The 15075-nt window shown below is 52.5% G+C and overlaps 3 protein-coding genes across 3 annotated transcripts; 1 reads left to right on the top strand and 2 right to left on the bottom strand.

The window, feature by feature from the left end:
- Nucleotides 1–125: 125 nt before the first annotated feature.
- pflA (pyruvate formate-lyase activating enzyme) lies at nt 126–3866 on the bottom strand (the record flags this gene model as incomplete). The annotated part of the gene is made up of 6 exons (XM_002951004.1): nt 126–287; nt 1195–1349; nt 1461–1608; nt 2443–2532; nt 2788–2908; nt 3517–3866. The coding sequence occupies 6 exons, from the start codon at nt 3864–3866 to the stop codon at nt 126–128; spliced, it is 1026 nt and encodes a 341-aa protein (XP_002951050.1).
- Nucleotides 3867–6504: 2638 nt separating this feature from the next.
- dnj50 (molecular chaperone) lies at nt 6505–10531 on the top strand (the record flags this gene model as incomplete). The annotated part of the gene is made up of 8 exons (XM_002950901.1): nt 6505–6573; nt 7542–7619; nt 8232–8277; nt 8431–8479; nt 8858–8983; nt 9441–9527; nt 10073–10193; nt 10475–10531. 8 exons carry the CDS (start codon nt 6505–6507, stop codon nt 10529–10531), a joined length of 633 nt encoding a protein of 210 aa, XP_002950947.1.
- A 523-nt stretch (nt 10532–11054) lies between these two features.
- VOLCADRAFT_104923 (uncharacterized protein) lies at nt 11055–14946 on the bottom strand. Its single transcript, XM_002951005.1, has 6 exons — nt 14665–14946; nt 13993–14403; nt 13460–13698; nt 12956–13026; nt 11776–11840; nt 11055–11709 (listed from the first exon to the last, which is right to left on the bottom strand). The coding sequence occupies exons 2-6, from the start codon at nt 14390–14392 to the stop codon at nt 11699–11701; spliced, it is 786 nt and encodes a 261-aa protein (XP_002951051.1). The 5' UTR covers nt 14393–14403; nt 14665–14946; the 3' UTR covers nt 11055–11698.
- Nucleotides 14947–15075: the final 129 nt, after the last annotated feature.

Raw genomic sequence — 15075 nt, forward strand, 5'->3', positions numbered from 1 at the left:
TGCCTTCTTGAAAGCTCGGCACTCTACGACACGAAAAGATCCTTCCTTTTTTTATCCGTATCGAGAACAACTACCAACGAACCGTAACGTTATTTATTACGTACAACGTACAATTTCGTACCGTATCAGTTGGCGCAGATTACCGGAATGTCGTTGTCGTTGAAGTTCTTGATGACCTTGCTCACGGTCTCATGGGAGGGTGTACGAACGCCGTCCAGGGGGTACGGAATGTGCATTACCTCCCACTTATTGCGGCCCAGCACGTGGTACGGCAGCAACTCGATGCCCTTTTGTGTGGGTGGGGACAGCGCGGGACAAGCAAGGGGGTTAGGAGGTGAGGGGGCGGGCAGGAAATTTGGGAAATTGGAATGGCAACGAGGCTGCGGGAGGTACGGCAGATAGATAAGAGACACAGGGGGTAACCCGGCAGTGTCAAGGAGGAAAATCGCGGCGAGGGCGATGTGTGCGTGTGCGTGTGTATGTGCATGTGTACACACACATATGTACACACATACACATACATGCAAACCCCCCTTTAGTCCTCTTTTCCCCCATTCCTCCCCCCCCTTCCTCTTTCCTTCCCATCTCCCCACGTGCCGACAGGTACACACATACATACACACACACACTGACACCCCACTCCCATCCCAGCCACACACACAAACATACAGAGACATACATACAAACACACCCAGCATTACTCCATACTCCATATCGCCACAGCTACACCGACTGTCACTCCTTCCCCCTCGTTTCGGCTCTTCCTTTCGCTTCATCTTTCACTCCCCGTACAACCCCGTACAACCCCCAGCGCCATCATCAAATCAGCCATTGATTCAGCTATTCCGCCAATAAGCAAATCAATGCCAACTCTAGTACCAAAAAACGCTACTCACGACCTCAAATTACGGAAGTGATCACTTCATTCAGCTTTCCCCTCTTAAGTTCTCTGCAGCACGTGTGCAGCACCTCCTCCCCCCCTATTACCACGACTACTACTGCTTACCCTACTCGCATGTTTTCACATCAATTCACATCAATTCATCCGCAAGGGGCTCCAGTCTACAACGGGTTGCGAGTTTTCGGAGTGCTCGCGCGAACCAGTTCACTTTAAAACACGAGTACACGCACGCATGCACACACACACACGCGCATACGCCAGTACAGATGTACACACATACATAACATACATACTTGGAACGTGGGTTGTTTCTTGCACCACTCTATCAGTTTGTCGATGTCCTTGGGCCCGTCCGTGTACCCCGGGATGTACACGTAGCGAAGGTAGAAGGGGATCTTGCGATCCGCCAGCTCGTCAGCGAAGCGGAGGGCGCCCTTCTGCTTCAGACCTGAGAGCGGTGAGAGCGGCGCGTACCGGAAACATACATACATACATACGTAATGCATACATATATATACGTGTAAATGCGGTACGAATCCGTACTGTACGTGTCGCCTACCTGTGATCGACTCGTACTTTAGCGGGTCGATGTGCTTGATGCAGAACAGCACCAGGTCCGTGTGCGGCAGTACGACATCCCAGTTGCCGTGTTTCGTACCCTGGCCCGTGGTGTCGATGGTGGTGTTGAGGCCCAGAGCGTGTACTTCCTGCGTGTGTATGTATGAATGTATGATGTGTGAAATAGGGGGGTGTATCTTCGCCCGTGGCAGCTACCCTGCGAAACCCTGCCTTCCCCGGTATTTCGGCGCACCCTCATCCAGTCACCCTAGTCAACTTCTCAGTGGATCGCTCAGGTTCCGCACCCACCACCAGCATCCAACGGAATCTGCCGGGTCGACAGCGGCCCAACTCCATTCCTGGTCGGCTCGCAAGTTAACTTTATCCCAGGTCACCACCGTCCATCAACTAGGGGCGCAATGCCTTCCACCATCGGAAGGACTTTTGACCCTAATGGGTATCGATCCCGGGATCTCCCGGGGGCAATGGTCGCGCCTTACCACCATTTATTCCCAAAAAAGTAATATATTACCAAAAAAACACTGCTTACCAAACCCTGGTATATATGCCCATGTATGTATGTATGTATGTATGTATGTATGTATGTATGTATGTATGTATGTATGTATGTATGTATGCCCATGAAGGGGGAGAAGGGGGTTAGAGGTATGTATGCATGAGGCTGAGACGGGGTGACGGTGAAGATGTCAGGGTTAGAAGTGGATGGCGAGTTTCGGAAATGGAGTTAGGCAGGGGCTGCAAAGACTGAGGGCTATACACACGTACGACAGACGTACGACATACGGGACACCATGGGTCTATGCGGGAGGGGGTTGGGGCGGGCAAAAAATGCATGGCGATGGTGTTTTCGAGTGAATCCCCCTTTTCTCCCCTGTCAGCTCCCATCGTCCCAACCCCTCCCCATTCCCCCCCCACCGAAACACATCCTCCCATGTGTCGTACAGTCTCCTCCTGCATCGTACCTGGAACACAGCAGCCACGAACTTGGGTTGCAGCATGGCCTCACCCCCTGATATGGTGACACCCCCCCGGGGTTTGAGGTAGTTGCGGACCTTCATCCGGGGGTTGAGGGGGGGGGAGGGGGGAAGGGTTTTGATACGATGGATGAAGTCAAGGCGGGAAGCCTGGCAATGGGTATATACGACAAACCCACTTCCCCCCAAACCCACTTTTCCCATCTTCCTAATGTTCACCTTCTGCATGTACACACTCAAACACACCGAACCAGCTCAACCCACAGTAAAACAACACTCGCAACCAACACTCCCCCAAAGCCCTAAAACCCCTGAGAGCTCTTTACGCATTACCTTTTTGATTTGTTCCGCCAGCTCCTTGCTGGAGGTCCTAGTGCCGCCCTTCATGTTCCAAGTGTCCGGGTTTGAGCAGAACAGACACCGCATGGCGCAACCTTGTACGAATACCAGAAAGCTGTACGGCAGGAGGCGGAAGGACGTGCGGGAAGTTGAGGAAAACGTAATCGCTTGTTTAAGCATGCGAGGAAACCCGAAAAAGGTGACATTTACGATGGACGAGCGTCCTTGGTTCTGGAGCCGGCGGGTGGCTTTTATGTTTGGTTACGGTTGGCCGATGCGTGTCCCTCGTCTCTGTTTTACTTTTCGGAGGTTAACGGACCACTTTGGGGCAGCAGTGGACGTGTTCACGTTTTCACGTTTGTTGCTATTATTGTTAGTGGACGTGTGTCACTCCCCTCCACCCCCTCCCCCTGCACTATTGAGATTATTACCCCAGCGTAAGACTTTGCCGGGGAGAGACTGGGTGAGAAGAACCATTGCGGCAATAGCAGGGGAGGAGGACCGGAGCAACACAGAACGGATGCGTAGCGGAATAGGAAGTATAGGTGAAGCTGGAGAAGGAGCATGCAGAGAGAGACATATGTTTGATAGGATTGCGTTATACGCACTACATATCGCTTTTACATAATAATCTTACAGCATCCCTTATTATCAGGTTTAGAAGTCTGTTGAGCTGTACTGCTTACCTAAGCATGTAAAAAGTGTTCCGAGAGCATCACTTACCGGACGCCAGGCCCGTCAACTGCGCTGAAGGACTCCGTCGAGTGGACATTTCCAAAGACTTCTTCAATGTCAGAATTGTCCCTGGGCTCGTAATGCGGCAGCTCGATGGCATACCGAGCCTCGAGATGGGGATGCTGCTGTGGGACCTCCTCTACGTGGGATGGGGCAGCATAGCTCCGCCTTAGCGTTGCGCCCCAACTTAGCGCTGGCCTCACGTGTACAGCTGCTGCATGCGTACGGGCTCGGGAACGTTGCAGCGAAACGCACGCAGCCTGCAGGCCAGCCGCGCTGGAGCTAACAATGACTCGCTGCATGACGTTACACACCCAAGGTCTAAACGAGCTCAACATAGACGCAAGGGAAGCCTGGCATATGGGAACCTTATGCCTTTACGTTGAAGCAACGACTTGACAGCCTAGTTTGACCACTGGAAAAAGAGTTACGTATGAAGTGGTATCTACTGTGTAATAGGCCTGGGACTGTGCTGATAGCCGTAAGACCGGTATTGCAAAGTGCTTTTAACGGAAGGGAGGATATGATCAGAGCACTTGAGACATGAACAGAGGAATATGTATAAATATAAGTTAATCGCGAATGCCTGATTTCAGACTTGCTATTCCAAAAACACAGACAACACCGTACATAGTTATTTGTCAGTACGCTTACTTCCATCCATGGCAAACGTACTGTCTGCAAACAAACCGCAAAGAAAATGTGGAACTAAATTATGGATATCGTATTTAAAGGAAACGATGTGTAGCTGCGTTGGTTGTCTCTGGTTGTCAGACTCAGCGAAACCCACGAAAGGCGGGTCCCTGGGAATGAGTCCCGTTTGATTTGTAATATATATGTCATAAGGTATGGCAAGTTTTGCTTCCTAACAAAGTACACGTTGCCGACGAATTAAATATGCGGTCCGTTGTTACTGATGATGGGGTGTTACACTGTGGGCGGCTTGTCCCGAGAAAGGACGATCACCGCGCAGGACCCTGACCGGAGGCCGAAACACAGCGCAGAGGCGGGCTCGCGGCTACGTCCGCCTCACTCCCTACTGTCATTCGCACGGTGGGCCGACATGCAGTCCTGAGTAGATCCGATGTGAACATATAGGCAAGTAGACGACGTCTACAGTACTGCAGCTGCAAGCAATACATAGGTAGAGCTGTGGCTCTAAACAAACGCTCAGTAATTAAGAATGCAGGAGACAACTACACGCACCCCCATCTGCGGCTCCTTGCACGGTGGCTCAACTGCCACCCGCTGCAGACTCCACCTGCGGTTCCTCCTCATATTTCAGCGGAGAACCTTCGTGGTGGTCGCCTGACGGCTCCCAGAACTCGAACGCAGCCACCACCCGTGTAGCGTGATACAGTCGTAACTTCCGACATGGACACCTCAAACTAGTACTGCTGCTCGATCTGCTGCTGCTGACCGGCAGTAGTTGTGTCTCGAGGTCGGTGGTCCGATGGGTGTGCCACGGAGCAGTCTCGAAATCGCTCGAAAATACATTCGTTACACAAACACTAGCTCCCACCATGTTGACACTACCCATCAATTGTCACACTTGCCACCCTAGCTACCAGCCTGTACGGATGCAGAGGGGCACCCGCCCTTCCTTCGGCTTCAAGGAAGCCGCCACCCAACTTGTCGGCTTCGAGGAAGCCGACATTAGACTTGCCCTTAGCCTGGTCTGATGTTTCATCTCATTTGGAAATCGGCTTGCTTCATATCAGAACGTCAGCTTCCTATGATTTAATTCTATGCTATTCTATTTTTGAGGGCTACACATTACAGAACTGCCCTGCTCGGTGGTGGAAACTGTCTCACTCCCTCACAAGCCGGGACTGGACTGTACGGCTCAGCAACCCTACAGGTATCCAGGGGCTCGACACCACGGAGCGTGGTGCTGGACTCCAGCCGCTGGAGACAGCAGACCGTGACACTCCGGAGAGTGCACTGCGTGGGCCACCACAGTGTTGGCCTTGTAGCTCAAGATCCAAACATATGGAACCCCGAATCACGGAGTGTAGAATCCAGTAACCCACATTCGTTGGTACATGAGCATGTAGGCTACGGATGTCAGAATCCCTACATGCTGAATGCCGTGCATCCAAACGATAGCCACCTCTTTCTTCAGGTACAGAGCCGTGGGCTTCCTTACGTATTGTCTTAATTTATATGTAATCCCTTGCTTGACCGGGTGGTAGCGTGCGTTGTGGTAGAACACACCCATTCAACACCCGCAGGCTTAAGAAGGCTAGGATGGTGCCAATGGTACGATACCCTAAATCCCCTTGTTGCTCTAGATTGCTTGCGTCTTTACTTGCTATGGTGCGGAGGTTTTCGCGGGCTTGCTTTGTACATGTGGCGTGTCTTGCATGGCCTATACATACAGTGTTCGGGTTCGGTACGCGGTGCGATGAAAAGGAAATGTTAGGTTCATGTCCTAGGATTATAAGAAGTGAAATTCGCAAGGATTGCAGCCCGGTTAGCTCAGTCGGTAGAGCGCAAGGCTCTTAACCTTGTGGTCGTGGGTTCGAGCCCCACATTGGGCGAAATTAATGCATACTTTTGTCTTTCTTGAGCAAGGAGATGTTTTCCCTCTGCTAGCAGCCCTCATACTTCTGTGCGGGCCAGAATGTCAATTTCATTTGATCTCGCCCAATAGATTTCATGCACGATGACTCCTACAAACCGTACCTTCATGGTACAAGTAGCATGTACGACAACCGTTTCCGAAAACGGAGCAACCGTTGGGATAGTGACGTGATGCAATGTGTTCACGTTCATTGCTTGTACGCTTGGCAATACAAAATCAAGTTGGCTGAGCGTCGTGTAGGCATTATTATGGGCCATAGAATTTTATCGATATGTCATGATTAGAACCATTTGACTTTGAAGCTATCGTTCAACACAGTAGGAAACCGGTGTTTCAGGCCCTGGTCTTTCTGGTACAGTAACGGTGAAAGGAAAGTTCTCTTGGACATTATGCCTACGACTGAGCTGGCTGCGGCGTATGGCAAGCTTGGCGTCTTGTCGTCGGCAAGCAAGGCAGAAGTGAGCTTGGGTGCTCTTTTTGCTGTCATTGATTTTAGTTGAGTTATGAGGCGGGTTGGGTTGGGCTGTGGGCATACCGTGGGGCAATCGCATTTCAACCTAGCTGCTCCTTGGTTTTGCCTGATCCACCTCCATGCCTAACATGCAAACCTACCTTGCTCTTCGGGTTCTGAACCAGAATTGCATGCACCCTTGCACCCGTTAGGCAGGGTACATCCATGCTTGAACACGTATGTATGGTTGCGTTTTCGGCACGCAGCTCGGACTTAAGCGCAGCGCTTTCCGCCACCGAGCAAAAATTGAGGCATGCACGGTGAAGGCCGCGCCCGTCGAAGTCACTTCTCCATGGTTAGCGCATGAAGTAGTGCGCATGCCACGTTTCCGACTGCGTGCCCTCCGTTACTCGCGTCGTGGCCTCAACAGCCTGGGCTCCTCTTGGCATGCTGGAATCGCTGGGCTGTGTGCTTGGCCAGACTCCGCACCCTTTCGTGGTTACCATTCCGAGCGCATTGGGCAATTGATCTGCGTCGAAGTCAGGACGTCTAGCTGTATTGACTGCCTCAATGCGCATGAGGCTCTTCTTGTCTCGATCAGATCAGCCTTCATCTGCGACACAACAACGAGCTCCTTCTGGGCTGGGGCGACCCACCATCGGAGCGACCTAACTTGCAGAAGTGCCGAACAGGCATATATGATGCACATATCTGCTATAATACAACATGAGATAACACAGCTTCTGTCACACGGCCATACATGTACCAGCATGTGGCCATGCCGTACGGCATCTTATTCCTGTCACTGGCCGAAAAGCCTGTCACCGATATGTGATCGCATCTCAAACAAGCCTTGGCGGGCAACTTCTGTGGGACGCACCACCCTTGCTACCCCATTGTTTTTTACTGCCTTTGCACCCACCATCGCATCCAACCCGAACAAACCACCATCACGACCACGACCACGATCCGCAGGTAAAGGAGGCATTTGTTCGGCTGTGTAAGCAATGTCATCCGGACAAGGTGCCACCTGCACAACGAGCTGTAGCCGAGGTGTGTATTATCTGTCGTACGTGTCGTACCGCACCTCCAGCTGGGCCGTTATTTCTATGTGGAGGTAAAGAGAGTCTTACGAGGATTCCTGACTCCGTCCAGCTGCGGTTCCTTTAACGCAGAGGAGCCACATAAGGCCCAGATGTGGCCCGGCGCTGCAAATGAAGTTTGCAATTTGTGTGTGGGGGGAGGGGGGAAATAAGAAAAATCTGGGGTGGAAGCGGCCCCCTAGCGCCTCAAACGGTTGGGGAATTATTGTGGGGAATTATGGGGAATATATGGGGAATTATCAGCCTGACCTGTAAAATCATTTTTGAGCTTTCTTTGCCCGGAATAAAGTTGGCAACACCTTTACTAACTAAGCGAGGAAAGAAACGCTGGCTGTCCAATCCTCAACATGCAGTAGCAGCCCCGATCCAAAATGGACGTGCAAGCGGTAACCGTGTACGGCACGTTGCGTACGACATTATTCCAACCGATATTTTCCTATCTCCGTCTCCCTTCTTCGTGTCTCTCTTTTCCTTATTAACAAAATATTACACAAGCATCGTCACAAATAAGCCGCCTGCGGTCGCCTTTTTGCCGTCTGAATATGTACGGCTTGTCGTACAGGCTCGTTTTCGTGAAATCAAGGAGGCCTACGACGCCATTCTGCGAGGTAAGTTGTTAACTTAGGGTTTGCCATTCGGGTTTTCCCTCGAGGGAATTCTGTTCGGTAAGGGTGGTGCGCGGCCGCGCCGTCAAGGCCGCGGCGGTCAACGATCACTGCACCAACTAACAACTGCCATAACCGCATCTTACCCTTGTACAGGCCAGGCTGGCTACAACGTACCACCTCCAGGCTCCCGTCCCAATCCCAAGTACGGCACTAAACCTTGTGTAAGGACGAAGTTTTAGGTGTGTAAAACCCTCCAACCCATCTACCCACAACCACCTTACACACAGCCACCTTACCCACAACCACATTACCACAACCACATTACCACAACCACATTACCACAACCACATTACCCACAACCACATTACCACAACCACATTACCACAACCACATTACCACAACCACATACCACAACCACCGCTCGGAGCTCCGGCAGCAGCTTTTGCGGCTTTGGGCTTTGGTCACGACACATGTGTGTTGGCCGTCCTTGCCTCTCTCGCCATCACGTGTTTTACCCCTCCCACCCACCCCGACCGGCTGTGTGCCCCTTTCCCCGCCCCCAAAACACACACACACACAGATACGCACGGGCCTACTACCAGGCTCATGGCATGGGTATGGATTTTGGGGAGCGCGGCCCCGTTCGGTGCGGAGGGCCTTATGGCGGCTTCGCGACGGAGTGGGATTTCTACCGTGCCATGTTCCGGTGAGCAGGAGGGGTGGGGGGATGTGTTTTCCTGGTTAACCTGAGCCGCGATAGGGGAACAGGTCGCAGATGTGCGTGTTTGTGTGTATATGTGTGTGTATTGAGAGCGAGAGGAGTGGATGTGGAGGGTGGGAAAGGGGTTTTGGGTTTTAGGGTTGGGTTGTTTTAGGGAAAGGGTGAATCCTGTGCAGGAGAAGCAAAATGGTCCACAGCCGACGTGGGAAACGTGTGAGTGTGTGTGTATGTATGTGTGTATTGGGGGGGACCCAGCGGAGGTTGGGAAGAGGGTGGAGGGTGTGTTGGTGCGTGTCGTACAGGGGCTGTGGGGGGGGAGTCCCCCCCCCCCGCTCTTTGCGTATGGGCAGCAGCTGTGGAGAATGGAAATCTCATCAATCCTCCTCACCCGCATACACTTCCTCCGGCCCATGCATACACGTACACACGTACATACATACAGGACGACGCGCAACAATCCGTTTGTGCTCATAGCGACCGGTTTCCTCGCCATTCCCGCCATCAGCCTGTTCGTGTCCGCGGTGAACGGGTAAGTGGGGAGGGGGGGTGGGGGAGGGGGGGTACGTGGAGGGGAGAGCTTCCCCTTTTCCCCTCCCCCTCGCGCCACCAGGGGCTCCGGGGGGGCGATGTGTTTTGAGGTTTGTGGGAAGGGAGAAACCTCGGGGGAAGAGGAACGGGGCCACTAGGTAGGTAGGTAGGTAGGGACATTTAGTGACTGTCCTGTTTAATTCGTAAGGTGTGTGCCGTAGCTTGATGTTGCTTTGCAGCTTGATGTTTGAAGGGGGGGGGCGCTATGCCGTTTAAAGGGTTTTGATCGCAGGAATGCTGTGCCGTAGTGTAGTGCAGTGTAGTGCCTCTGGAATTTTGTTGTTTCGGCCGGACTGAAGGCTAGACAGCAACATTAAAGAGTCGCGGAAAGGTTTATATGTATGTAGGTAGGTAGGTTTGTAAGTATTTCCTGCTGCTTGTCGCAACTGGGTGTACAAGTAGTAGGCGCATGCGTCCTGTTGTTTGTGTCATGCGGTCTGTCTGTCTGTCTATTTGTCTGTCGCTCTGTATGTATGTGTCGCGCAGGGACACTGACTGGGTGAAGCAGTTTCGCGACCAGGGGCTGCATGTGTTTGGTCAGGAGAGCCTGAAGGCCAACGGCCGTGACGCGGTGGGCATCAACCCCTTCGCCATTCGCCGACTGGAGGTGGGGCAGTGGGCAGCGGCAGTAGCAGTAGCAGTAATAGTCATAGTAGTAGCCACTAGCAGCACAGCATATACACAGACATATCAGACAGACATATCAGACAGACATATCAGACAGACAGACATAACAGACAGAGACATGTATGTGTTGTCTCTGCCTCCATCTACCTATCCATCTATTCATCCATTCTGTAAAATCATGTAATATCTCCTTTAGCCCTAAACATCATCACCATCATCGTCAGCATCACCATCCGTCGTCCGCACCCAACACCTGAACAGGACATCCACGATTCGTACATTTACAAGGATGAGAAGTACGCCCACCTTCGCAAGTAAGGGCGGGGGGGGAAGGGCGGGGAGGCGCAGGCGTTGACTCACTCGCAAATGGGGCTTGATCCGCCACCGCCTCATTTGTCGCCTGAGTTGCTCGGCGGCGGGGCTTGTATGTGTGTGTGTGTGGGGGGGGGCCGGGGGTAAAGGGGGGAGAAACATACGACGTGGGTTTTGTCGTCCCGCTGTATGTACGTCGGCGGGTCCATCACCACCTTCAACTCCCCATCATCAGCTGCATTATGATCACCTACATCGTGAGAAGTGTACTGCCGCTTCCAACATTCTACGTATATACATACATACATACATACATACATATACATATACATATTTTAGCTGCTGGCCGCTGCTGAAAAGGCCTCTCGAGATGCTCGTGGAGCGTTTTGCGCGTATTTGTACATGTTGTGTGTGCCGAACTGTGTACCAGCTACTGCACATACATACATGCTCTACATACTTGCATACTTACATACATACACACGTACACAAACAAACAAACAATATACCTACACCCCCCAGGTCAATGTCTCTGGCGACCGGTGCCGGTACTGCTACTGCCGCCCCGCCGTCAGCTGGCGGAGGGGCCAATGTGCAGCTCGGCCCAACGTAGAGGATAGGGGAGGGGAAGACGAACCACGAACGAGTGAAGCTGCTGCCAAGGGAAGGGGAGGGCAGAGAGGCGGAGTTGGTGGCCTTTTGCGCTCGTACTTGTACGGCAGGTGGTGCAACGCTTCTGATGCGAGTTATGGACCTAGAAGGAGAGATGATGATGATGACGGGGCCGAAGCAGATTTTGGATCTGATCCTTGGTGATTGGATTGTTTGATGAGCTTTGATGAGAGGTGAGGTGATGCAGGGCGAGGGTGAGGGATGTGAGATGTACGAGATATGCGGTGGCGAGCGTACGACATGTCTTGAAATTAAGCGGCGCCCGGCAGCGAAGCTCGCTTGCTTTGATTGAATCCGATTGAACCGCGATGAAGGATGCGGTTCTGACGGAATGGGTTTTACTGAGCTGGTACTGAGCATCTGCACACCTCCTTTTCCTGCTGTTGTTATTGCGTGATATTGGGTCTATATGTACGGGACGAGAAGGTTCGTACAGATTCCCGTGACTATTTCTTCTTTGTTTTTTGTCTGATTTGGCTGATAAGTCGGTCTCTTCTTTCTCTAGGCGGCAACTGTGGCGGCAGTGTGGCGGCGAAGTGGCGTATGTGGCCACCATCTGTGCAACATGGCAACCTTACGAGTGTGGCTGTACTGGGGAGGGGTCGGCACTGTAAACAGGTATAGGGAGAGCCTGTCTGTCTGTCTGTCCGTGCACCAGCGAGTGAGGGGAACACCAGCGGCCATCAGGGAGCGGCTTCAGGAAAGGCCAGATCCTTTCGTTCTCGTTTCACACGTTTCGGACCATAACCACCACCGTAACCATCACAACCACCACCGTAACCACCAGCTTAAACCCTGACGAACGCAGCGGCCTGCACTGTAGGCTGCATTTCGTCGCCCCTCATGCACTCAAATCCATCTGAACCGGATGAAGCGATTAAACCACACCGTGTGGCGTAAAAGGCCATTCTTCACCCACGTCACCCACGTAGCCGTAGCCGGATGAATCAAAGTCAAGGAAACGTTTTTCTCTCTTTCTCTTTCTCTCTGTGGAGCTCACGGTCAAGGAGAGACCGTTAGGTTCCCATCCCGTCCAGCGCCAGACAGGGGCAGGGGCACGAGCAGGGCCCAAAAGTGGTGAAAAAACGCCGTAACATAATTTGACCTCGATAGACAACCAAAACATTTGCATTAACCGTTATGGGTGTTATGACCGCCCTGAGCACTCAGGAAACCAATCGCCAGGTATGAGACCCGGTAGCCAAAAACCGCGCCGCAATCCTTTCCTCGCTTTGGAAGTGTTGAAGAGTGCGTTAGGTTGGTTGGCAATGTGGTGATCTAGGTGGCTGAGTGGGGCTGAGCAAGAGTTTGGGAAGGGTGCCATTCAGCTCACCGGCAGGGTTGCCCGCCCGCGGTCCTTTCATGTCTGGGTCCGAGCCAATACCGTCACCTAGTCGTACACGTCGTACGTCTTACAGTTTAAAAAAAGGAAATAGGTTTGGCGTATGAGGTGGGTTCATGTTATGCAGTGTGAACGGGACAGGTTGGGAAGTGGTTTCTCGTCGTACCATTTAAACGAGCGTGAAAAGTTTTACCGTTTTTCTCGTTGTCCCTAGCGTTAAATGGTCATGTACGATCTGACGAATGTACGAACCTAGCGTAATAGGTAGTCCCCTACGGCCGCGTTTCAATAAGCCGTCTTAAGGCTTGCTGCGGGGGGGGGCTGGTATGGCGGCGCTTACAACATAATTGAGAAGCAGCCTACGTCTGCCGCCTGAATGGATGCAGACCTTCGCAACGACGACGGGACGTAAGCACCTGCAGTGAGAGACGCTGGCGCACTTCCGGCCTCCGATGAGCGAGTGGCTGGCTGTCGGGCGCCCCACGTGCTAAGGGGGGGGGGAGTGGGGCCCATGCCGCCAAGCAGGGCCATAACCCCAAAAATGCAGTCATGGCGTCTGTTTCTAAACCTCGGTCAAGTGCCCAAAGGTTGTATGGAAAGCTCCAATAATACTAAAATACAAGGTTAGTATAGATGTGGGAGTAACAGTCCTGATGAAAATAGACGCCCCATTCATGAAAATGGGCTATCCAGGTAAAACTTTACAGTATAAGGATTCGAGTTTTGCCTGTGCCAGACCCCAAACCTGTGTGGGGCCTTCAGGGCCAGGCCGAAGGGCATCGCCCTGCCCAGCCAGAAAGCGCCGGTCATCGCCAATTGTAAATCTGACCTTACAAATAGACTTCCCAAACATACAAATAATTATCAGGTAGTTTTGCAAAAGAAAAGAATCCAAGTTTTGCATACGGCAGACCCCTAACCTCAAACACTTCATCGAGCACGTGGAAGTCCACAGTACACAGTCTCCATACACAAGAGACATCCACCCAGGGCACCCCGTCTCCCTCCACATCGAGGGGCTCTCCCCCGACCTCAAACACGGGCTCAAACACCTCATCGAGTGCCATGGGCTCCTCCTCCTCCTCTCCGCTGCTCTGGCCTTCGTCAGATTCCTCCGTTTCAGGCTGCTGCCCAGCTTCCTTCCAGGACAATGGCCGACCTGCCAAGCATTACACATGACGCCTTCACTTGGGTGGAGGATCAGCGGCATCTAGAAGTTTCTGTAACCTCGCCATCTCTTCTTCTTCCGTGACAACAGCCTTCCCTGACTGACAACACACTGCACGCCTCCCTAGCCAAACCAACGGGCGTCGTGTATTGGCGCTGTATTGCTGGATGGATTGCATCCGGCGCAGGCGCAGCTTCTACAGCATCATGCTGGTCTGGAAGCTGTAGCGGCCCCAGCAGCTGGCCATTCATCTCTCGTCCTGCTGCTGCCCATTTCCCCCTGCACCCCCCTGGGGTTGTGGGCGGGGTGGTTGCTCCTGCCAATGTTGGTTGACATCAGGTTTGTCGAACCCGTCATGAGGTGGTAGCAGCAGCTCGTTGGCGTTCTCGATGGTTGGAGCAGGCAAATCAGGATCAACTTTTCTAGGAGGCTTAGCTGCTGCGGCACGCGCTGCTGCATTGGCAGCGGTTGAGCGACTGAGTTCCTCGTAGTACTCCCTGCCGGGACGCTTCCGAGGCCGCTTGGGCGGGCGGGGCTTTACCCAGTCATCAAGCGTCTCTGTCTTTTTAGCCCGTCGCGCAGGCCGGGCTATCCCCAGTGGATTGTCAGCACAGGTGCTATGAGAGCGGGAGGTCCTTGGAAGGCCGAGTAGTTGCTCCGCGATAGAACGATAACGTCTGGACATCCCCCTTGAATCTGTGTCCATAAGCGCAAACTGTATGTAACTGTACGCGAGCACCGTGATTGTAATTTAAGAGTACATTTCAGGTTAGGGTTGCTGAGGTATTATGATTTTGAACTTAGTAGTACATAGCCAGTTTACATGCTACGTTACGTTAAGACTTTTTGGGAAAAGTGGTCGGTTCGGACATGGTAACGGTACGTTACCGGTAAAGTGGACGAAAGTGACCGGGGGGGGGATGAATTTCGTCAAACGTTGACCCCTCGTACCGTTACCTGAATTGCGTCGCCAATTTCGCGAGTTATAACAAACGGCCAAGCCCAGTCGCTTATAAAGACCACATATTTGACAAATTGCGCGCGCTTTGCACTCCACAAGGACAACGCCGCTCGTGTTGCTCGACCGCTCACGACCGCTTACATAGCAAATATGTACATTTGTAACCCATTGTAGGTTAGGGTTGCTGAGGTATCATGATTTTGCCGTGCGACAAGCCTGAAGACACAAAAAGCGCGTGCACAGGAAAACTTCTTGAGAACAACCTATTTGTACTCCAGCTTATTCTTGTGCTGCAATGGCGTGTATGGTGCTAGGCAAGCTTTCTTCTCAATGAGTGGGACCCGGTATCCACTCCGGGAGTGGACGTACATTCGTGGGTAGGCAGGTAGTTAATTTTCAGTTGACCT

The sequence above is a fragment of the Volvox carteri genome (genome assembly GCF_000143455.1).
Source record: "Volvox carteri f. nagariensis unplaced genomic scaffold VOLCAscaffold_21, whole genome shotgun sequence".
Classification (NCBI taxonomy): domain Eukaryota; kingdom Viridiplantae; phylum Chlorophyta; class Chlorophyceae; order Chlamydomonadales; family Volvocaceae; genus Volvox; species Volvox carteri.